The sequence below is a fragment of the Pelmatolapia mariae genome, linkage group LG2 (assembly GCF_036321145.2).
Source record: "Pelmatolapia mariae isolate MD_Pm_ZW linkage group LG2, Pm_UMD_F_2, whole genome shotgun sequence".
Taxonomy (NCBI): Eukaryota; Metazoa; Chordata; class Actinopteri; order Cichliformes; family Cichlidae; genus Pelmatolapia; species Pelmatolapia mariae.
The window spans coordinates 6,024,084-6,047,529 of NC_086228.1; the positions used below are offsets into that span (position 1 = coordinate 6,024,084).

At 42.2% G+C, this 23,446-nt stretch overlaps 3 protein-coding genes across 5 annotated transcripts; all 3 read right to left on the reverse strand.

The window, feature by feature from the left end:
* Window positions 1–365: 365 nt before the first annotated feature.
* LOC134634970 (solute carrier family 25 member 53-like) lies at window positions 366–3,199 on the reverse strand. The gene is made up of 2 exons (XM_063484484.1): window positions 3,059–3,199; window positions 366–2,926 (listed from the first exon to the last, which is right to left on the reverse strand). Exon 2 carries the CDS (start codon window positions 2,917–2,919, stop codon window positions 2,038–2,040), a length of 882 nt encoding a protein of 293 aa, XP_063340554.1. The 5' UTR covers window positions 2,920–2,926; window positions 3,059–3,199; the 3' UTR covers window positions 366–2,037.
* Window positions 3,200–8,899: 5,700 nt separating this feature from the next.
* On the reverse strand, window positions 8,900–11,420 carry LOC134634978 (piggyBac transposable element-derived protein 3-like). 2 transcript variants are annotated; one of them, XM_063484504.1, is made up of 4 exons: window positions 11,012–11,420; window positions 10,138–10,914; window positions 9,973–10,051; window positions 8,900–9,859 (listed from the first exon to the last, which is right to left on the reverse strand). In XM_063484504.1, exons 1-3 carry the CDS (start codon window positions 11,186–11,188, stop codon window positions 10,022–10,024), a joined length of 984 nt encoding a protein of 327 aa, XP_063340574.1. In that variant the 5' UTR covers window positions 11,189–11,420; the 3' UTR covers window positions 8,900–9,859; window positions 9,973–10,021. The 2 variants fall into 2 exon arrangements, with proteins under 2 accessions (XP_063340574.1, XP_063340567.1); XM_063484497.1 differs by having other exon boundaries at window positions 9,973–10,914; window positions 11,012–11,418.
* A 2,351-nt stretch (window positions 11,421–13,771) lies between these two features.
* Window positions 13,772–17,649, reverse strand: LOC134640078 (ribose-phosphate pyrophosphokinase 1). Of its 2 annotated transcripts, none has more exons than XM_063491674.1 (7): window positions 17,331–17,649; window positions 16,719–16,902; window positions 16,052–16,150; window positions 15,710–15,834; window positions 15,355–15,528; window positions 15,010–15,169; window positions 13,772–14,861 (listed from the first exon to the last, which is right to left on the reverse strand). In XM_063491674.1, the coding sequence occupies exons 1-7, from the start codon at window positions 17,450–17,452 to the stop codon at window positions 14,769–14,771; spliced, it is 957 nt and encodes a 318-aa protein (XP_063347744.1). In that variant the 5' UTR covers window positions 17,453–17,649; the 3' UTR covers window positions 13,772–14,768. The 2 variants fall into 2 exon arrangements, with proteins under 2 accessions (XP_063347744.1, XP_063347736.1); XM_063491666.1 differs by having other exon boundaries at window positions 16,713–16,902.
* Window positions 17,650–23,446: the final 5,797 nt, after the last annotated feature.

A 23,446-nucleotide genomic window follows, 5' to 3' on the forward strand; every position in this document is an offset into this window, starting at 1 on the left:
CAGGTGAAGCAGCCGCATGCTCTTGGGGTGTGTGTGTGTGGGGCACCTAGCTAAACAAGAGGCAGCAAAGAATTCTTTTCCTGATTCATCCAGTCGGGATGTGTTTGGACACACAAGCAAGAGCAGGAAAATTCCCCAAAGGAAGGCCCCACTTAGCCCTGCCCCAAAACCTTCTTGCTGTCAGGAAACAGTGCAGTAGTGACTGAAACTTAGCTTTATTTTCTTACAGTCTTTAATTCATAATATGTATATGATGATTCATGGTCACCATATATATTGAGACCATACATAGCTTAATACCATGGTTTTTTTTTTTTTTTTCACAAGGAAATTGTTTATCTTGCAAAAAGACGGCAATCCACAGATGTAAACAGCACATAGATTTGTGGGGTCTTATGCTAAGGATCAGTATAAAAGGATCATTTTAAAAAAAAATTAAAAGAACAGGTGAGTTAATGAGTCACAGTAGGTTGTCCTCTTTAGCACATAAAATGCCCAGAATAAAAATGACATTTCACACAAACAAAAAACATTCAAATCAACTTTTTAAAAAGTAAAACAACAATGATTATTACCTTCAATCACTGGCTACAGAAAGACTGACAGTGCTGAGGAAATAACAGATTACATTAAAAAGTGTAAGACTGAATATAATTCAGTATAATGCCACAGTGTTTTACACAGAACTACAACATAACTCCCTCCGTGCACAGAAAACCTGTTTCATAACACATAATAATAATAATACCTCACGACCTGCAGTTTGCACTTTTGTCAATGGGTGTGCGTGTTCAAGGTGTACCTGGCTGATACTAACAACTCGCTTGTTGTAAATGACCTTATAACAGCATAGAAAGAGGGAGTGACCTTTTTTTAAGCAGGACAAGCATAAGCAGACTAAGCAGCTGGTTGCGGGCTCCCTCACCAGCAGGGGGCCCCCGAGAGCATTTGAAATGTCACACAATGCAGGTTAATAAATGTCAAATTTTTGTGATATATAAGTTGTATTCATGAAAGAGAAAGCTAAATATTTTTGATACATATATTAACAAAATGACAGGTTAATGCTACTGGTTTGATCACTTTCACTGTCATGTCCACTATAAGTGTTTCAAAGTAGACCACAGCAAATATGTTAAAAAAAAAAGGAGGGGGAAGCATTGGGATAAAGGTATGTTTATGAATTAACATACTTTTCTGCCATTCTGCACATTTTAAAAACAGTATGAACAGTCAGCTGTTTTGAATTTACAAAAGTTAACTTGGTTTATTTCTTTCCACTACACTAGAAAGGCATGATTATGTATATGTATATGACAAATGATCAAACATGGACAATTCATGGATAATTGTGGCTGCGCTGAAGTGGGTGGTTGGTGGGCCCCAAATCAAATTCTGCTTTAGGCCCCAAAAAATCTTGGACTGCCCCTGCAGAACTACATTGTGGCTGTGTGATGACATTACCGGCAGTGCACAAAGCAACCAACGTGATGAGTATTGAGATAACCTAATTCTCAGGAAATAGAAAACTAATCTGTGTTTCTGACTATATTATGGCATCTGTTCTTTAAGCCTGGCTGGCTTACAGCATTTCTTGTTTTCTGAGTCTTAATCATGATAACGAAAATTACTTTCCTTACAAAACAATAAAAATTCAAGGCATATGTGACTGACAACTTCATCAAAGGAGAGCTATTCAAACCCATCTCTGAGACCAGAAGCAGTGGTGCTGTCAGCTTGGTAGCACATTTTGACACACAAAATTAGCTTGTTAGTATGACTGCATTTTCTTCACTGAAGACACTCACTGCTGTAAACATCAGAGAAGCGTAGGTGGAAGTAATATATTGAATGATAGTTAAATTATGGTTTCAGAGTACCAGAATTGTTTGTGCTAGCTCATTCCCGCACTATAAAGGCTTATCAATACTGTTTTTTCTTGTGGTTATAAATCAAAATGTCTCCTGTAAACAATATCAAAATTGAATGAACTTTTGTGGATACTAGCGTATCGAAAAATGTCTGGAGCACGTATCTTCAGCCTGATCGTTTCTCCTGCCTGTCATAAATGGCAGTGGTGAGTCCCCAAGTGATGCACGACCTCAGGATAACCATGGAACCTCCTCGATACAGTAACGCCAAACTCCGATTACGAGATTTCCAGAGCAGAGCCCAGCATGCTATGACCCCTTTAACGTCCCCACCTACTTGTGCCTGCATGTTTGCCACAAGCACAGAGAGTGGGTACAGAGTCAAGCTGACTGCCATTGATATCACTGCTCCTGAGATGAAAGAGGAGGCTATTGGTGAGAGCCCCTGCTCTGCCACAGCAACACACACAGGCCCCTTCAGTCCAAAGTAGAGGGAACTGCCGAAGGCGTTGCGGGCTGCAATGGGCAGGAAGGCTCTGTAGTAGCCTAAAGCTATCCCCTCTGCCTTTAGCCTTAGAAGGACGCTCTTGAACGAGGGTAGACGACTGTCATTCTGGCTGTTCTGCAGCACATTCTGAACGCGCTCAAAGGGCGTAAAAACCACGGCTTCTACAAGACCTGCCCCAAACCCCGCCAGAGCAGGAAGGGCCTTGGTAGAGATGACATTGTGGGATGACAGAGGGAGCTGTCGGAGGAGTGTATCCTGGAGGCCAAAGAGCAGCGTGCCGTTCAGCGTCCTCATCACTAACGGTGGAGCCACACCCCTATAGAGCTTCACAGGGCCCTCTCTATAGAGCTGTGCCACTGCCTTGTGAACTGAGGCGTTGTGGATTTGTTGACGAAAAACAGTCTTATAGACAGGAAAGACGATAAGGGTGGGAAGGGTGGACAGCAAGCTGGAGGTTCCTCCATGCAAGTAGCTCTGGAAATGAACAATTAGGTTGCCAAGTGCCTCTTCTTCTTGTTTACTCTCAGAACCGCCGGCCATTATTCTCCTTAGAGAAATTAAGCAGATCCAGTCAGGCATGCACAGTCAGTTATAAGAGAAAAATGAATGAAAAAGCCATTTACAACACTTAGGTTAAAAAAAGTAAATTTACAGTGTGTGATCATAATCATTTACTTACTCTGTCAGCTGTCTCCACCAGAAAAACAATTTGTTATTTTCCACAGTTCATTGTAGGAATGTGGAGGCAGAACAGGTGTGTCGTTATTGTATTTTCCAGTGCTGCATGAGGAGAGGGTATTTCTGCTTGTGCCTGTAGTTACCACAGACGCTCCTCCGATAAGCGGTCCACAATAGAATTCCTTCTTCTTCTTCTTCCATTTTTAAAGGCAGCCTGCATCCAACGATGTTGCACTACTGCCATCTTCTGGGTTTAACTCCCACATCACTTCTATATCCTTAGATCCTCCTGATGAGTCCAGCATTAAACAAAAAATGAAATATCTTTAATTTCCTATCATCATGACTTAACCGATCAACCACCTTTTCAAACTTGCGCTCCGTAGTACCACCCATTTCTACTCTCAACATTCTCCTATTATTACTTTTGAAATTCTATTATTTCTTAGCTCTATTATCTCCATCCACCCAAAACTGTTTTAAAAATTCTGTCCTCTTTCTCCCCAATTAACGTGACATAAATATTTTAAGGGCATCAAAAATGGCACCCCATGTCAACCCTGCTAAACACCTCATAATATTAAGTACATTTTTACAAATCGCCTTCCCAAACAACCACTTTCCTCCTAATGTTTCAGGCACCTGTATTTGACCTCTCCTTATTTTACTGACTACAATATAAAGACCACTACCAAATGACTTACTTCTTACTTGGCACTCACATGATGGAGCCAAAGAACTAGTTAAATCTAATACCAACTCCTCACCAAAACTCTATCATTTCTTGTCATCTTCCCATCATTCAACATACAAGATTTTTATCCACCAGAAATTCCTCTTACACTTTACCATTTCAGTCTGTTTTCTCACTCCCCTATAATGAATGATGTGCATTAAAATCTCCACACTATATATTTCCTTTCACATCTATTTCCTCCAGTTTACTTAACCTTTTTACAAGGATTGCAAAAATTTATAACCATAATTACCTTCCCTCCTATCAATACCTCAATTCCTACGTACTCCAAATCCCCTTCCCTCTCAATTATTTTATATGGAATACCTTCCTTAATCAAGGAATGTAAGACACCCACATCCATTCCCTTCTTTCATATCATATCTAACCGCAATATACCCATACACTCTAAAAACCCCAAAAAGGCTTCAACCATGTTTCCTGAATACAAGTGTCAGATTTTTCTGTATGATTGTATATAAACTTTTTAAAAATCTTGACCATTTGACAAAAGACTCCTTGCATTCCACTTTAGGATTAATGTGGTTATAAAAATTAACCACCACATTATCCCTCTTGACTTCCGTGACTACTTAGTCCCCCCTTACATCCACCCACCTGATATTCTTCTTATCTAAACTATGGCATGCTGCCTTAACAATAATCTGAATCCTCTCCATCTTAGACGTCACATCTGATTTTGCATTTATTACCTCTGCAGTGAATGTCACCATCTTTCTCTATTTTCCTTAAACCATTTCCATCACTTGTTTCTCCCCTAACCTGGGTCTACAATGGGATTAGAGAGCAAGGCGCACTGAGCATTGATCTGCCGGTGTCTGTGACTGACCCCGCCCCATTTAGAATAATCATTGGACAAGACGAGCTACGTCACGACACAATGGATTGGTTGTATCATCTGTCAGTCAAGACCGCCTTTTCCCCCCACCGAGCTTCGGGAGAAGGGTGCGTTCCATGAAGAAATTGTTTCCGGCAGGCTGATGTTCCACGGAGTTTTATCAATGCCAAGCTAAAATATTTTAGTAATTTTAAGAAAATATTGAAGTTATTAATCCAATAACTGATAACGGATGTATAAAGAGCCTCATCTTCCCTTTCAAAACATAAATTTATCAGCAGACTCTACACATTGCAATGTATCTGGTGGGCAAACAAACAAACAGCCCTCTATATTTGTATTACATTAAAAAAATATTACGGTAAAATGCAGGAGTAATATAAAATAAAACAAAGTATCCTTGGTTACTAAAAAGAATAAAATAAGCCAGGTTACAGGAAAAAGGACATTGTGGAAATTAGCTATAAGCTACATCCAGTCTAATTAAAGTATTGTGCATTAGTGCTATGCCATACTGCAGATTTTGGTTTTGATCTGATACCAAGTAAATGCAGGATCAGTATTGGCATTTACAATATACCAATACTGATACTTTTACCCTACAAAGATGGCTTATACAGGGGAGAACAGTACGTGTCATGATTGATCAGATGAATAATCAATGTGCAAATGCTGAACACATTTTAATGAACAGGTTGTGATTTTTACTTTCCAGAATAACAATTTTATATATATATCCCTTTCAGCCATCTTGCATTTTGAACCTGAGTTTTTTTTAGACACCTGGAATGTAAATGTGTCAGCCTTGGTTGTTTAAAAGTGATACAGGCTATACAAAACAGGGGTCCGTTCTTCGTACCTCGCTAAGTAAGTTAGCTGGATTTGATTGTTGACGATTTCGCGTGATCTTGGATCGTTCGGTTCTCAGAAGCTCATCCGGGACTTGCTGTCATAGCAACAGATCCGTAAGCGTAAACCTGCTTGGGAGCAGGCTTACTTTATGTAAACAGGATTAGATCGCGGCCACTCTGGGGTCCGTTCTTCGTACCTCGCTTACTACATCCAAGATCAAATCATCACGCCAACTTTGAGCTCGCTAATCCGGTTCTCCGAACACACCTGTTGTTGACGATTAGTATAGCTGGATGAAGTAATGTGAGATCACTGGGTGGCTTAAAAGGGGCTACGCATCGATAGTAGAAACATTGATCGGCAACCCTGTGATTGGTCGGCGAAGATGTCGAAGGAGCGCGCTCAGTATCAAATCAAATCAAATCACTTTTATTGTCACATCACATGTGCAGGTACACTGGTACAGTACATGTGAGTGAAATTCTTGTGTGCGAGCTTCACAAGCAACAGAGTTGTGCAAAATACAATAATGTAAAACAAGCAAAATATAAAAATGGCTAATCTAAAAAGTAATAAATATATGTACAATATGTAAAGGTATATACATTACTGAATGTGTATACTAAATATGTTTTTCTACGTGTGTGTGTTTGAGTGTGTATATAGTATGTATATACATGTTTTACAAATGAAATAAAGTAAACAATAAAATAAGATATATAAAATATACAGAGGTTGGTATGTGCAAAACAGTGGTATTTATATACAGTATGGAGTGCATAATGTTGAAGTTCCAGTAGTGAGGGTGAGGTGTCTATGACGTGTTCAGCAGTCTGATGGCCTGATGGAAAAAGCTGTCTCTCAGTCTGCTGGTACGGGACCGGATGCTGCAGAACCTCCTTCCTGATGGAAGTAGTCTGAACAGTTTATGGCTGGGGTGACTGGAGTCCTTGATGATCCTCCCCGCTTTCCTCAGGCACCGCTTCCTGTAGATGTCTTGGAGGGAGGGAAGCTCACCTCCAATTATCCGTTCAGCACACCGCACTACTCTCTGGAGAGCTTTGCGGTTGTGAGCGGTGCTGTTGCCGTACCAGGTGGTGATGCATCCAGTGAGGATGCTCTCAATGGCACAGCGATAGAAGGTCCTGAGGATGCGGGGGTTCATGCCGAATCTTTTCAGTCTCCTGAGAAAGAAGAGGCGCTGCTGCGCCTTCTTCACTGTTTTGTTTATGTGTACTGACCACGTAAGATCCTCAGCCAGATGTACACCAAGGAAGCGGAAGCTGCTCACTCTCTCCACAGCGGCGCCGTTGATGGTGATGGGGGTGTGTACTCCTCTGCACCTCCGGAAGTCCACTATCAACTCCTTTGTCTTTGCGACGTTGAGGGTGAGATGGTTGTCTTGACACCAGTGGGTCAGGGCGCTGACCTCCTCCCTGTAGGCCGTCTCATCACCGTTGGTAATAAGACCCACCACTGTAGTGTCGTCCGCAAACTTCACAATGATGTTGGAGTTTCTAGTGGCCGTGCAGTCGTAGGTGTAGAGTGAGTACAGGAGAGGGCTCAGTACACACCCCTGTGGAGCACCAGTGTTCAGTGTGATGGGGGATGAGGTGGTGCTGCCCAGTCTGACCACTTGGCGTCTGTCAGACAGGAAGTTAAGGATCCAGCTGCCGAGGGAGCTGCTCAGTCCTAGATCCTGCAGTTTCCTGTCCAGCTTCGAGGGAACGATGGTGTTGAATGCTGAGCTGTAATCTACAAACAGCATTCTCACATACGTGTCTCTCTTCTCCAGGTGTGACAGGGCAGCATGGAGTGTCAGGGCTATGGCATCATCAGTGGACCTGTTGTGGCGGTATGCGAACTGTAGAGGGTCCAGTGAGTCGGGTAGTGCAGAGCAGATGAAGTCCCTGACCAGCTTCTCGAAGCATTTGCTCACGATGGGGGTCAGGGCTACGGGTCGCCAGTCGTTCAATGAGGAGATGGTGGAGGATTTGGGTACAGGGACGATGGTGGCCATTTTGAAGCAGGCTGGGACTACAGACAGAGAGAGGGAAAGGTTGAAGATGTGTGTAAACACTCCAGCCAGCTGAGCCGCGCATGACTTGAGGACGCGGCCGGGAATCCCGTCCGGACCAGTAGCTTTGCGTGCGTTCACCCTCCTGAAGCACTTCCGCACATCCTCCTCAGACACAGTGTGCGCACTGACGTCATCCGCGGTGCGCACACTGTCCGGTCTCGTGGTGTTCGCTGTGTCGAATCTAGCGTAGAATACGTTTAGATCCTCACACAGAGAGGCTGTGGTCTGCGGTGTGCTGGTTTTCCCTCTAAAGTCTGTGATCGTGTTTAGTCCCTGCCACATACTCCGAGGGTTGTCAAAATGTTGCTCCACCCTGTCCCTGTACTCACGTTTGGCTGCTTTGATCGTCTTCCGGAGTTGGTAATGTGCGTGTTTGTAGTCCGATGTGTTCGCGGAGGCAAAAGCGGTGCTCCGTGCCGCCAGTGCTGTGCGAACATCTCTGTTAATCCAGGGTTTTTGATTTGGGAAGGATTTAACTGTTCTGGATGGGACGACATCTTCCACGCATTTTCTGATAAATCCGCAGACTGAGTCTGTGTACTCATCAATGTCTTTAGCAGCCACGTGAAACATTTCCCAGTCCGCGTGATCAAAACAGTCCCGCAGCGTAGACTCCGATTGGTCCGACCAACGGTGCACCGCCCTCAGGGTTGGAGCTTCCTGTTTCAGCTTCTGCCTGTAGGCGGGCAGGAGCAGGATGGAGCGGTGATCTGATTGGCCGAATGGGGCGCGGGGGAGGGCTTTGTATGCATCCCGGAAAGAGGTGTAGCAGTGGTCAAGAAGCCGGTCTCCACGAGTGCTGAAATGGATGTGTTGGTGTAGTTTTTGTGAGACTTTCTTCAGGTTACCCTTATTAACACTAGAATTACTGAGCCTTTTTTCCCTGGTGCAAGTCCCTACTACTAGATTTACTGGCCTGCGCAAATTTGCGTAAATTCCCCCCGACCTTAACACCTCTTGGCACCCCGCTGAGATTTTCACAGGTCTTCAGCTCCATTGTTCTCCTGCTTTTGTTGTGCAAACACACCCTCCCCCAACCCCTAACCATGAGAGATTCAAGTTTTTCCTTCCCTGCAAGGCTACTTTCCTTCCTTACCTGCCTGCATGCCTGTCCATAAACATATATACACAGAGTTGTACATATATTTATATATTTATATAGCCACACCTTATATAATATGCATAAAGTCTAGTTATACACACACACACACATATATATATGTATGTATATACATATATACATACATATATATATATATATATATATATATATATATAAAATGTTTGTATAGTGCACTTTCTATACCTTGCTCTGTCCACTTTTTTGCAATGACAATGCAGATTTTCCACTTGTGGGACAAATAAATGCAGATTTGCTGTGTGTGTGTGTGTGTGTGTGTGTGTGTGTGTGTGTGTGTGTGTGTGTGTGTGTGTGTGTGTGTGTGTGTGTGTGTACGGGTTCGTACTATCCTGGTGGGGACCAAAATCTGACTTTTACTATTCTGGTGGGGACTTTCTGCACCGTGGGGACCAAAATCCAGGTCCCCTCGGGGTTGAAAGCAATTTTCACACTCAAAATGCGGTTTTACTGTCAGGGTTACAATTAGGTTATGGTTAGGTTTAGGGTAAGGGTTAGGGTTAGGCATTCATTTTTAATGGTTAGGGTTAGGGTAAGGGGCTAGGGAAAGCATTATGTCAATGGGATGTCCCCGCGAGGATAGCAAACCAGACATGTGTGTGTGTGTGTGTGTGTGCGCAACATTGGCATTTGTTTACTCAGATCCAAGGCAGGGCAAACCTCTGTGTTACAACCTACATACAAAAGACACACATTCACAATATATGGGTACACAAGTCTGTTTTATTTCAAAGTGTTTCAAACTTTACAGCGTTTGCAGACCCAGTGTCCATCATCCCTGCATTTGGCACAGGTGAATTTCTTACATGTTGCACAGGTAAATCTGCTGCGATTCCTGTTGCAGCTCTCTTGCACCTGGCACTGCGTTGTCTTTACAGTCCCTGGCACAGCAGCTGCAGCAGCCTGCCTCTGTGCTAAGATTTCCTTGTGCTGCATGAATCGGCTACGAAGTTGCTGAGCTAGAAGACGCAGAAACAATCTTCTTTTGCCTGTCCACCCTGTACATGCCTTGTACAAAATGTAGGCATTCACTGCCGCCAGGTCCAGCATATTGTAGAAAACCGCTACTGGCCACCTGCGTGTTGCTGATCTTACAGAATACATCCGTGCCATTTGGTCCAACACGTCTACACCACACTGTATAAGCAGAGCGAGAGAGTCATGAGTATATGTTTTTTTCTATAGGCCTGTATAGCACACATCAGAAAACATTGTAGCACTGGTGTAAAATTGTACACACATTCACATACCTTCATGTGGTTGTAGTCTGTGATCGTGTTGGGTTTCCTCTTTCTGCCGTCACCGATCGTCACGTCTTGGTGCATGGAACTTAGAACACACACAGTCTTGTTTTTTTTAGGTGCATAAATTGTCAAGGACACACTGCCACTTCTAAGCACTGAAGTGGAGAATACCTCTCGCTTTGCAGTATCTTTTGCAAGTTGAGGAAGTTCACGCCGGACTTTATTCACCGTGCCCAGTAATGTTGTTTTGCGCTGCAGCAGTCTGTGCGACAGTGACAGTGAAGTAAAGAAATTGTCCGTTGTGACATTTCTTCCATCATCCAAAAACGGCTCCATCAGGTCCATGACCACGTTCTCTGCCAGCCTCTCTCCCTTCTGACGACTGGGGTCCTTTCCCAAGTAAGGAGATGCACTGCAGACATATTTGGTGTCCAAATCCGTGGCCATCCAGAACTTGATCCCAAATTTGTCTGGCTTGGTTGCAATATACTGGGTGAATGGACAACGAACCTTGGTAGGGAACAGCTGTTCATCTATGGTCATGTGTTCCCCTGGAGTGAAACTCTTAGCACAGTTCTCGTTGAAGCGTGTCCAGATGTCGGATGTCAGACAAATCGCTGCAAATTTGTCTGTTTTCACCTGTTCTGCCCGCGTGTCCCTGTCATCAAATCGAAGGTGTTGCATAATTGAAATGAATCTATCTCGGGGCATTGTCTCTTTGATTAGTGGCACCAGAAAACTTTCTGACCAGCAATCCACAATGGCACCAACAGGACACATGATTGCTCTTACAAACAGGATTGAAATGGATGCCATAAGTTCATGAACTGCCAAATTCCAGTCCGGCTCTGTTATGCGGGCTTGATGTACCATGCACTCTCTGATGGTCTGCAGCATTCCCACGTCTAACAGGCAAAGGAAGCTTTGGAGCACACTTGTAACTTTACGCTGTCGGAAGATAAACAAATAGAAAATGGTAAATTTACATGAACCTCACTCTAAATGGGTTTATATAAATATCATATCTAATATGGCAGTGACAAACCTTAGCAGACTCTGTGGGTCCAGCTTGCGCAGTGAAGCACGAACGATTTGCTTCTGCACTGGGCATTCCGATGTCCTCCTCAACCCACACAGTGCCGTCGTTTGGCCTGACTTGGACCATTCTTTCCTTCCCTGCAAGGCTACTTTCCTTCCTTACCTGCAGCGTACTATACACCATGGTAGTTTCTATGTGCAATATTTCTCATATGCAATATTAGATCTTGTCAATCCTTGTCACTACATTGGATGCCTGGCCATAAACATATATACATAGAGTTGTACATATATTTATATAGCCACACGTTATATAATATGCATAAAGTCTAGTTATACACACAGATACATCTATATCATATATATATATGTATGTGTGTGTGTGTGTGTGTGTGTGTGTGTGTGTGTGTGTGTGTGTGTGTGTATATATATACATACACACACACACACACGTAGATAGATAGATAGATAGATAGATATGTGTGTGTGTGTATACATACACCAATATTTTTGAATACACGTGTCCATATTTATGTTTCCAGATTGTTTGTATAGTGCACTTTCTATACTGTGCTCTGTCCACTTTTTTGCAATGACAATGCAGATTTTCCACTTGTGGGACAAATAAATGCAGATTTGCTGTGTGTGTGTGTGTGTGTGTGTGTGTGTGTGTGTTTGTGCAACATTGGCATTTGTTTACTTAGATCCAAGGCAGGGCAAACCTCTGTCTTACAACCTACATACAAAAGACACACATTCACAATATATGGGTACACAAGTCTGTTTTATTTCAAAGTGTTTCAAACTTTGAAACGAACCTTGGTAGGGAACAGCTGTTCCCTACCAGGGCATTTCTTGCAGCTGGCAACAACGGTCGTGCATTCAGTATAGTTGTGACTTCCGCAAAAAATGTGGTCAAAATCTCATGAGTAAGTTGAAGCATTTCTACCAGGCATTTCTGAAAGTTGTAACACAGAGGTTTGGCCTGCCTTGGATCTGAGCAACTCTGAGTGAGCAAATGCAAATGTGCCAGGCCTCAAGGACAATGGGTGGTTTGCACAACAAAAGCTGTAGGAGAAACAAGCTGACGACCTGTGGAAATCTCAGCAGGGGTGCTTAACACCTCAGGACTTGCACCAGAAAATAAAAAAGCCAGTAATTCTAGGGGGTGTTGGGTTTAGGGAAGTTACGCAAATTTGCGCAGGATAGTAAATCTAGTGTTAAAGTCCCCGGTCGTGATAAACGCCACCTCTGGGTGTGCGGTTTCCTCACTGCTGATCGCGCTGTACAGTTCCCTGAGTGCTCGGTCAGTGTCGGCTTGTGGGGGAATGTAAACCGCCGTAATAATCACTGCTGTGAATTCCCTCGGTAGCCAGAATGGCCGGCACTTAATCATCAGGTACTCCAGGTCCGGTGAGCAGAAAGATTTGACCGGGTGCACGTTCGCATAATCACACCAGCTGTTGTTGATCATGAAACATACACCACCGCCTCTGCTTTTCCCAGTTCCCAAGCTCCTGTGACCTGTCCGCGCGGTGCACAGAGAACCCCGGTAGTTGTATTGCGGAGTCCGGTACCTTGTCCGATAGCCAGGTTTCTGTGAGGCAGATCACGCAGCAGTCCCGCATCTCTCGCTGGAATGAGATCCGTGCCCGAAGCTCGCACAGCTTGTTCTCCAGAGACTGCACATTAGCCAGTAATAAACTGGGTAACGGTGGTCTGTTAGTGCGCCGTCTCAGTCGAACCAGAACGCCAGATCTTCTCCCTCTGCGTCGGCGTTTGCGGCCTCCACGGGCCCAGAACAAAGGCGTCTCAGGTGAGATGAATGGGGGGTCTGCAAACGGAGGGTCCGTGTTGCAAAACTTGAACTCCGGAAAGTGATGAGAAAGTCCATCTTTTATGTCCAGTAAGGTTTGTCGGTCGTACACAAGGAGACATGTGCTACTCGTGAAAAAATAAAGAAAAAGTAAAATTAAACACAAAAAACAGCTGTTGCTTGGGGGAGCTCGCGACGAGGCTGCCATACTCGGCGCCATCTTAAACTCGGCGCAATACTTAAACAGTATTTTACGGCAGCAGAGCAAGAACTCTTGATTGAGGGATTTCAGGAGTTTCGGAGTTTAATTAAAACGCAAGGGAACACTGCAAAGGCTGCAAAAGCAAGGAGAGAGGGCTGGCAGAAAGTTGCTGACAAATTAAACTCGTAAGTAATTTATTATATTATATTACATTATATCCTCTTTCACATTAGAGCCACAACAGGACCCACTAGAACATGGGAACAAGTAAAAGTGAAATATAAGAATATTCTACAGAATGGTAATATTTATCACTTATATTGCTTTTAGTCTCTTGAAAAGAGACCCTGAAATAATCTAATGTTTGTTTGTAAATAATACCCTCACGGGAAAATCGATATCTCTCTATGAGCACACTGTCGCGCTGAGCTAAAGGATCCTGTCTATCCCGCAGTATACGCTGAATTCTGAAAACTCTCCTTATCAATCTTGCACCTTCCGCAATGGGTTGCTCGCGTACAAACGGACAGGACATGGCTGCGACAGACTTCCCAAATCCACCTTCGCTTTTATAGCCGTGGTCTCTCATCTTGATTACACGAAGTAATTTACTATTACTACTCTAAAATATGAATTACATCTGAAATAATCAAATACATGAAATAGAATGATTAATAGTACATTTCCCTTTTTTTTTTTTTTTTAGGAAATGACCTGTATGTATCTAAAAAAGACATAGAAGAGCCATGTTTAAGATCTGACGCATATTTAATTGTATTAAGAATGCATTCATCAAATAACTGGCACATTCATTCTACTGAAAAAAATAAAAACACAAAGATTTGGATTATGCACATAACTGACAACTCCTTCCTCCAGACAAAGAAATAAAAGGCAGGTGAACATTTCTGAAGGAAGCTCCAGCCTGCAGAGACCCCAAGCTAAAAACCAAACAACCCAACTATGGAAGGCTCCTCACAGACCCTCGAGGACACTGGGCAAACCCCACTCAATGAGGGCACCTCAAGAGCCGAAAGAAACATCCAAAATTATTGTTTTCAGCCTGCTAAGACACACCGAAGTGCTTTGTCCAGTGGGTAAACCAAACAGAAACATGAGGGAGAGAAATAAAATAAAGCAAGAAAAATCTTATCATTTCAGACTGTTGAGGCACACTTGGTTGAGTGGAGCTTCAGTGGCACTGTAAACTATCTCAAAACACATTCACTTCAGTAATTATAATCTTTTAAACAGCAGTGGATAAAACAAGCAACAAGAAAAACTACTCTCGTTCAATGTAACAAAAAGCACTGTAACAGCTTCATATAGCAGAAGCTTCTCCTGACCACTGGAGCCATCCAGGGTTATTCATATTAGCTCTTTGACAACAGACTGACATTACTCCTGCAGAGGTGCGATGGTCAGGAGAAACTCTAGATCGAAAAGTTATGAACAAAGAACAAAGTTCACAGTGGATAAAACACCATTTATCCATATAAAATAAATATGCCAGCCTGAATTGGTAGCTTGCGATTGCTTTGGTGCCCGAGGCGTGACGGTACACCGCTGAAAGGGAAAGGACTTAAAGTGAGGTGGGGCCAGCGTTAGTAACAGACATGACATTTCTTTTCCCTCCAAACAATTAATTAGTTGAACATCTTTGTTAATGGTTGTGTTTGAGTTGGGGAAAATCCCTCTTCTCTTATTTGGTGTTAATAGCACAAGGTTGATGGTAGACAGCTTTTGTTACAAGGGAACGTGGCTAAACAGGTACGACACGGACTCGCCGTTGTGAGTTCTGCGAATGGCCTCAGCAAGGATCATGGAGATGTCAATAACCTGAAGGCAAGAAAGAACAAGATGTCACACAAACTGTAAGACTCTGTGCAGCTTCAAACACCAGCTTCCCAAAAATACACACAGCAACCTGAAGTTTTTCAGCTCTTATGCCAATTTCTGTTCTGGAAATGGTTTTCAATTTCCTGACCTGTATTTTGGAACAATGCTTCATCTTCTCCTCTTGAGGGATCGTATTGGTGACAACCACAGCTTCAAAACAAGCATTGTTGATGCGGGAGATCGCTGGGCCAGAAAAGATGCCATGAGTTAAGATGGCATACACCTTAGTGGCTCCAGCAGAAATGAGTCTAAAAGAGAGAAAGAGCAAGATGCATTACAAGTCTCCATATCACTGGACACAGTCTGCAAAACATCTCTAAATGGGATTCAGTAATGATCACTTAGTTTTCACAGTAGCTCAAATACCTCTGCGTTTTGCTCTGGAGCAAAGCTCAAAATTTACTTAATTTAAAAGATAAAGAAGGTGCTTTACTTGTCAGCAGCATGGCAGATTGTGCCACATGTGTCAGCCATATCATCCACAAGAATGGCGACCCGATCGGTCACGTCTCCGACGAGAACCATGCGGTCCACCTCGTTCGCCTTTTTCCTCTCCTTGTGAATAAGAGCAAAGTCCACGTTCAACCTGTCTGCTATTGATGTGACCCTGCAAAAGAAAAAGCAAGCATTGCACCAGTTAAAGCTCTGTGTTTAAACTACTTTTGCATGTCAAATTAAACTCCTGTTGAGATAGGTAAAGCCAACAGAATGTTAATCTAAATTAAACTCTAGAGAAGATATGGAAAGGTTAAGCTATGGTTAAAGGTAGAACTCCTGTGAGAGCATACCTCTTGGCTCCTCCTGCATCAGGTGAGACAATGATGCAGTTTTTCCACTCTGGGATGTTCTCTTTAATCCATTTCAGAACAGCTGGCTCTGCATACAAGTTATCAACGGGTATATCGAAGAATCCCTGCAAATAAGAGATATACACACACCAGTTAAACATATGGGCTTTCATCTTCCTTTATAGTATCCAAGTAAACAACGAGATTCACAATGCAAATTTTCACATATCAGCCACATGGGGGTTTAAAATGCAAACCAAAATGGTGATTTTGCAGGGCTGACCAATTGGAGGGCGGTGTATGAGAAACAAGTCTGTTTGCATGTACTGTTGTGTTGCTCACCTGGATCTGTGAAGCATGCAAGTCCATTGTGATTATATGGTCAGCGCCTGATACCGACAACATGTTGGCCACCAGCTTGGCAGAGATAGGGGCACGGCTCTGTAATGAAAATAGCTCTTGTTAGTCACATGGAATAAGCAAACTGGCAAGCAGTGCTCAGTTCTAAAAATAACACTTAAGAGAGCTTAGCAGTTCAGTAAAATTATAGCAGTCAAATGCTGCAGGTTACCCTGTCATAGTGACACTACATATTAGTACTGACAATATAAAAAGTACATGGGTTGATTTAGCTGCAAAAGGCATTCATTAGAATAGCCAAAACAGTTGAGAATGATGGGTTTGGCCCTGCTACAGAGCAAACTCACATTGCAATATTATATTAACATTTTTTATTTAGTAGATTAACATGTAAAAACATTTGATTCGTGCAGTATGATTAAAATGCCAAAAAGGGAATAAATAAAAATCCAAACAGCTGGATGGGGAGGTATGGAAATGCAATTCAAGTTAACTTAGCAAACAATACAGAAGAGGCAACAAAAAACAAAGAAAAGGGAAAAGCAAATATGCCCTGTTGGCTGATGGGCATGGCTGCAGGCTTCTTGTCATGGTGCTGGATGGCAAATGGCATGACAGAAGTAAGTAGACAGATATCCCTCACCCCCACCTTGTCCTTCTTGTCCTGCCGGGCGTACGGAAAGCAGGGGATGACAGCGGTGACCCTGGAGGCGGAGGCAATCTTGCAGGCGTTTATCATGATCAGCAGCTCCATCAAATTGTCATTGATCTCTCCACAACCACTCTGTACGATGTAGACATCCTCTCCACGCACGCTCTCCCCTATCTCCACGCTGTCAGAGGAGAGAAGGTGACAAAAGCAAACAATTAGGGCTAAGGAGCTAACACATCATGGCAGGTAGGAGATGGATGAGGGAGAGTAAACAGTGGCTCGTGTTTGCCTTTGTGATCTGATCTGCACAAGCGTTAAACTGAGGGTAAAAAAAGAAGCATACAGTCCGGAAATGACAGTCTCCAGACGGTACATGATGGCACTTTAAACCTATTTTGAGGCGGCTTTGGTGCTGAGAATTAGCTGGTTAGCATTAGTTCTGTGGAACGCATGGACTACAAGTTCCTGACAACAGTGCGCGGCAATTTCACCGTGACACCACGTTTCCCATTAATACATGTCGCTAGGCTACGATATTTGCCTACCAGACACACCTCTAAAACCTAAGCCTTTTTTTAAAGTAGCTACAAAACAAAGCAAACAACTCACCATGTTTCCTGGTTGCTAAATTTCTTTGTTACAACCTTTCCCAGCTCGAGACCGAGGCGGTCCGCTATTTTCTGAGACAGGTCCGGGTGTGAGCTACCGCTAAATATTTTGATATTCGGCATTTTTCTGTGGTCCAGGGCGTCGTCCAGTCCAAGCGGGCTGCAGCAGCAAGCGGTTGTCGGGTCAGAGCGATGGAAGAGTCCAAGACAACAACTGGGAATTGATCAACAGTTGAAGAGCTACTCTTAGCGAGCTTAAGTGTGTTCCCTACCTATCCACCATTATGTCCCACACATCCCGCGTGCAGCTTCCTCTGAAGGTGGCGCGCACGCTTTTGCTGACGTCGACACCGTAATTACGTCTTCCGGCCTTGACTCAGTCACGTGAGCGAGCGGAGTCTAGAAAGCTCGGAAGTTTAGTCGCGTAAACATGTAATAATTAGTCCACACACGACTATATGAATAGATGTGTGTGATTTTTTTCAACTTTTTTTGCGAGATGTACATTTTATTGTATGATATAAAAAAATACCTGAAATTGACATTAGTAAATCTCCTCTTTTTAGATTTTACCACAGCAGACCATCTGCCTCCATTGCACCCTATCCCTACTATCCACCGCCTCTGCATGTCCTTCTGTATTACATCTATGAAGCTCCTCTGTGGTCTTTCTCTTTTCCTCCTGCCATGCAGCTCCATATCCATCCATTATACCTCCTCTGCATGTGTCCAAACCATCTCATTTTTACCTCTCTAACTTTGTCTACAAACTGCTCAACCTCCGCTGTCGCTTTCTCATTTTTAATCTTGTCCACCCTACTCACTGCCAATAAAAAATCTTAGCATCTTCATAGTTTCTGTAGATCTACAGACATCGTGCAACTCCAAGATGAAGCAAATAATTAACAATTTGTAATGTAGCAGATGTGCATCTGTTTTTTTGTTTTGTTTCCGAATTCCCTCCCTAAGGGCAGAAACTTTATGTTTAACCAAATCAAGGAAGAAGGCACATGGATTTACTCAGGGGGAATTTTTATTGACAGGGTGTAGTAGATTTATTTTTTTTTGGAAGTGTGTGTGTGTGTGGGGGGGGGGGGGGGGGGGGGGGGTGTGCATGCAAACATGCAGTAACATTTGCAACCCCCTTTACTACATTACCAACCGCTCAAAACTCCTCACCTAAATCAGACAGCAGACTCCTGACTTTCACATTTTAAAGTGCGCGTCTAATAATGGCACAAACATCACTGGATATTAGACACAGCTTTTAAAACAAGTAGAGAGCCCCTTAACCTTGGCCAAACTTGTTGATTCTGCAGAACTGGGCAGTTTTGTTTGTATTTCTCTTTTTCTTTCAATTTTACAACATGGAGTTGTCAGGCTAGTTTTGTCTCAGGTTTCCACCTGAAGGCGGAGTTTCGCGGTGTGGGTCAACACCTCCTCACCTGTTGGTAGTTGATTCATCAGGCTTCAAGTGTAAGAAGGACAGGCCACAGTTCCCTAACAGACTATTCCCATTACACTGGTGACACTAGGGCACTATCAATCTTGTTTGATCTCATCCTTTTATTCTTCTGCCCTTCTTAGCTGCTCATTTGAGAGCCCCATTTGGAGCATGGTGGCTTGAGAATCAACTTTCCCGCAATCTGGTAACAACTCAAGCTGTTTTGCGTCTCTTCCTCACTGCTACCTGGACCTCTGGATGTCTGCGACCCAGACTCAACCTGCCTGCCCGCTCTCCACCTGCTCTCCAAGGAAACCCACCTGCTGATCTAGTACTTCCTCCATATTCTGCCACTTCGCAGCCTCAAGTTACATTTGATCTGCTTCAGTTTAGAACCTGTAATATTCACAGTGTCACTCTCTCTCACCTTGTAAACCTCCTGTGTTCCCATCTGCACTGAAGTAGGACTCATTCCACCACCACATTCCCTTCCCTACTTACTCACGAAGTCTGCTTTGTGGATCCAGCCAATCTCACATTATGACAAAACTTTAACCTTGTGAGATATAACAACATTGTCTACTCTGATGTGACTAAACTTAGTAATCCTTTAGACCATGATGGAAGAGACTAACTTTATTATTAGAGTGTCTCTCCTAGACAGAGTTAGTGCATTACAGTTTTACCCAAGAAACTCAATGTCAGGACACAACTGTGAGTGATCTCAGTAATGTGCAAAAACAGAATAAGCTTTATGAAAGTATTTCCAAAACATTGACTCAAGCAAGTATTTCTACTACATTTCTATAGGGTTAGGCTTCCAGTATCTGCGAGGAGGGAGACGACAACCATGTATGTACAGGTTAACAAGAAAGTTTTACTGCTAACCATGCTCTCTGTCAGCAGTACCACCACATGGAGGAGAAAAACAATCTGACAATGAATAAAGGGTTAGGGTTAAGTACTGTTGATAACTAGAGGTTAGAAGTTCTCCCTCGGCCACGCCAATGCATGGAAAAGAGGTCAGTGCAATACACACACACACACACACACGCACATGCACACAACTGATAAAACATAGAGGTAGAGTAAATAGAGGGAGGCAATGACAGTGTTATTGCTTAGATCTTAAGACATTCCGTAGACCTATTTGTCTTTCCAGCCGTACATTTTATTGCTTCATTTCTGCCTTAAACTAAACCCAACCACAAAGCAAATACTAAAAAAAAGAATAATAGCCTGGTACTAATAGGAAAACCGAAGCAGGTTTGCTCATAATCATTCTTCCCGTTCATACTGGTCAGGGATTGTTTCCTTTTAAGGCAACTTTAAAGTGAATGATTGGGGTGGGCAATATGCACAAATAAGGAGTAATTAATTTTGTGTCAGATCTATAATAAAGCTGATTTAACATTTCTTATTCTTGAACAAGTTTCCACCATTTTTCTTTCTTTCATTATGTTCCTTTTTATCCAGGTTTCACATCCACCAATTGGTGGTGCCTTCCCCCAGAATAGAAAGGCATCACTTGAAGAAAGCCTATTAAAGGACAATGCTAAAGTGTCTCTCTGATTCCTAAGTGTCAATAAAAATTCTCCAATCTAGTTCAAAGCATACCACAACCTCCTTAAATTGGCACTACTCTCACACTGTTTTCATCTGCTGTAACATGAAAGTCTTGTGATCTTATACAAGAACACGAAGCATTGTGTAACCAGGCCAGGTATTTGAGGCCATGCCAGCCTTACATGGTCCTGAGGGTCTGGGATTTTTACCCATCATAGGCAAACCAGTCGTCCATACTTGAACATACTTTTAAAAGCCATGACTCTAAACTGTTGGTTGTCTCACCCTTAATCATCAAATCACTCTTTTACATTCAGCTCTGGAAGTAGTAAAGTAAGCATAAAATATATATAAAAATAGAGCGCCAAGATCTTTTTTATTTGATTGCATTTTATTGCGCTCGCTATCCTGGCTGGATTAGATATATATTCGGTAAGGGGTAATATAAGCTTTGATTAGGTAGAGTATTATAGGTAGAGTTAGGTAGGGTTAGATGTAGTGAAGCTTTATTAAGCTGCAGCTGTTTGTTTTTTTATTTAGAAGAGATGCACATTTTGCAGCATTTTCAGATTAGCATCTCTGAGAAATAACTTGGTTGACCAAATGTAGTTTGTAGTAAGGAGCTGTTTTGCCAACACTACACTGTAATTTTTAATATTTTTCATCCACCTATAGATTTTGACAGTCAACCATGTCACAGAGTGCTCAAACCCTTTAATTTAGCTGCGATTAAAAAAAAAAAAAAAATCAGTTTCTTTGTATTCATGTATTGTTTAAATCCAAGTTTTTTCCTGATTTTTCCTAGCACAAAAGCTGTAGTCCAAACAGGACAGCTGCTAAAAACATGTTAATTTATAGAACATGTTGTGTTACTGGAGCTTAAACAGAAAATAAAATAAAGTGAACTCAAGCTTTAACATGTGCAGCAGCGCTGATGGGGAACATTTTCTGCTGAACCATTACTTTTAGTGCTGTTACAAACTGTGTATTAGTGTTGGCATCATGGACAGGCTTTGGGGGTTCAGGCCCACTCAATATAGTAATTATGCCCACTCAGCTGAATTCTGCTGATACACTATAAGTTACACTAATTTATACAATTTTGTAATGAAAAACATAAACACCCATATCTCCAAAAAGTGTAATGTAGTGTGAGCTTAGTTTAATTATTTGATTCACTGTAGTTTAGTGCTTTAGTGGGAAGTACTTCATGTGTCTTTGAAGCTAAAATGAGGTCATTCATCAGCTTGTGCAGCTAGTTTTAAAGCATGGTCCTACTGGAAAAATGCAAAACAAATGGAAATGCGTTGATGATTTTGCGTGCTCACGGTAAACTGCTCAATGGTGAGTTCACTGATCCACTTCTACATCCAGTGAGAATGTTTCTGCTGTCTCCTGGTTGTCTCTGCAATCCAAGATAGACATTTGTGTGCTGTTCTAACTGTGGCTACATTTCTCTATGTGTGTACTATGTGTGTTTATGATTTTAATTATTCACCGAATGCCCCTCTGTCCAACTGATATGATCTGCTCCCAACCCTGATGTGTAGTGAGGTGTTTTCATTGTGTATTTTTGCTTTTTGTAAATGAACGGTTCTATAATCCTCACTCTAAGCTAATCGTGTGTATAAAGTTGAAGATGCTGTTATGCTGTTAGCATCAGCCATGTTGCTAACCAACGGCAGCTACATGTAGCACAAATCAAACAGCGACAGAAAAACACTGACCAGTAAATCCTGTTTTTGAAGAGGAAAATAAAAAACTTAATTGTTAGCATTGGGCATGCTGACTACTGTGCCATAAGGTTAGCATACAGTAGAACAACTGGGATCCATTTAGGGATTGCTAATATAAATGGATGTCATGGATACTCTTATCCACACTCCTTATTGTAAACTAAACAGCATCAAAATGTAGTATGTAAAAAGGAGTAGATAAGACTTAATGGATGCTGAATTTTTAATTATGCTTCCAGGCTGTGAAAATGGCTATTTCTTCTATGTTCCTCATTCCATGTGGAAGGGGAAATAAATCGATGCAGTGTGCAGCAGGACTTGCGTCTTTGTCACAGCACATACCATTTAGAATCATTAGAGGGTCAAAAGATATTGATTGTATTGTATTGCAGAGTAGTCTGTGACTAATACATGGTTTGTTAATCCTCAAGCTGGATGTGGAACAAAATTTCACAATTTTGCACTGTCATCAAAACTAATAACTTTTTGTTCTGTTGGCAGAGGTCTTAGCACATGACTGGCTGTTCCTTCTTTCTGTTTGACAAAACTGCTGACCTGAAGAAAAATACAAACAGGAAAAGGTATTAATTTTCCACTATATTCATTTTCAAAGATGTGTTGTCATAGAGGAATACGCAGATATTAATAGTAAAATATTGTGACAGTGAGAGTGTTTGCAGAATTAATTCTTTTCTTAGGAATGTTCAAAAGTGTCTTGATAATCGATGGTCAAACTTTAAATGCCAAGCAAAGGCTTCACTGCTTAATTTGGTCTACTACCATATTTACTTTAGGCTACCCTGGACCATCCTTTATGAGAGAATATCATCACACAATATGTGGCAGGATATGTAAAAAATTTAATAAAATAATGTTAATTTGGATTCTTGCTGATTAAAAAAGCAACCTTGTGAGATTTTTGTGTGAATTTGAATCCAGTTTCAGTACTGTAATAATATTTTTGCTGACTGATTGAAAGTCCGCACAGGTGGAATTAACAATGGCTCAGTCCATTAAGCGTCCAAGTAAATAGTGTTTGAGAAAATGAGAACCTCACACAAAGGGGACTGTAGTCATGCGCTCTATCTGCTGTGAACAGTTCTATTGTGAGTACAAAACTGTGTTTTTATGTCAGGGCTTGACTGGTGTGTGAAGTCATTGTTGTTTCAGAAAGGAGGCTCATCAAACTCTTAGTTTCAGTCTAATTTAATCTCCAAGTTGATTAAGTCTGGCATGGGTAACTCTGAGTCTTTAATTCCATGAAGCTGATCAGAGTTAATTCAAGTTTACCCTCAGATTAACAGGTTTCACCATGGCAATGGATAAATAAAGGGAAGAGACTCAGTTTCAGTCCAGCAGACCAGAAATATC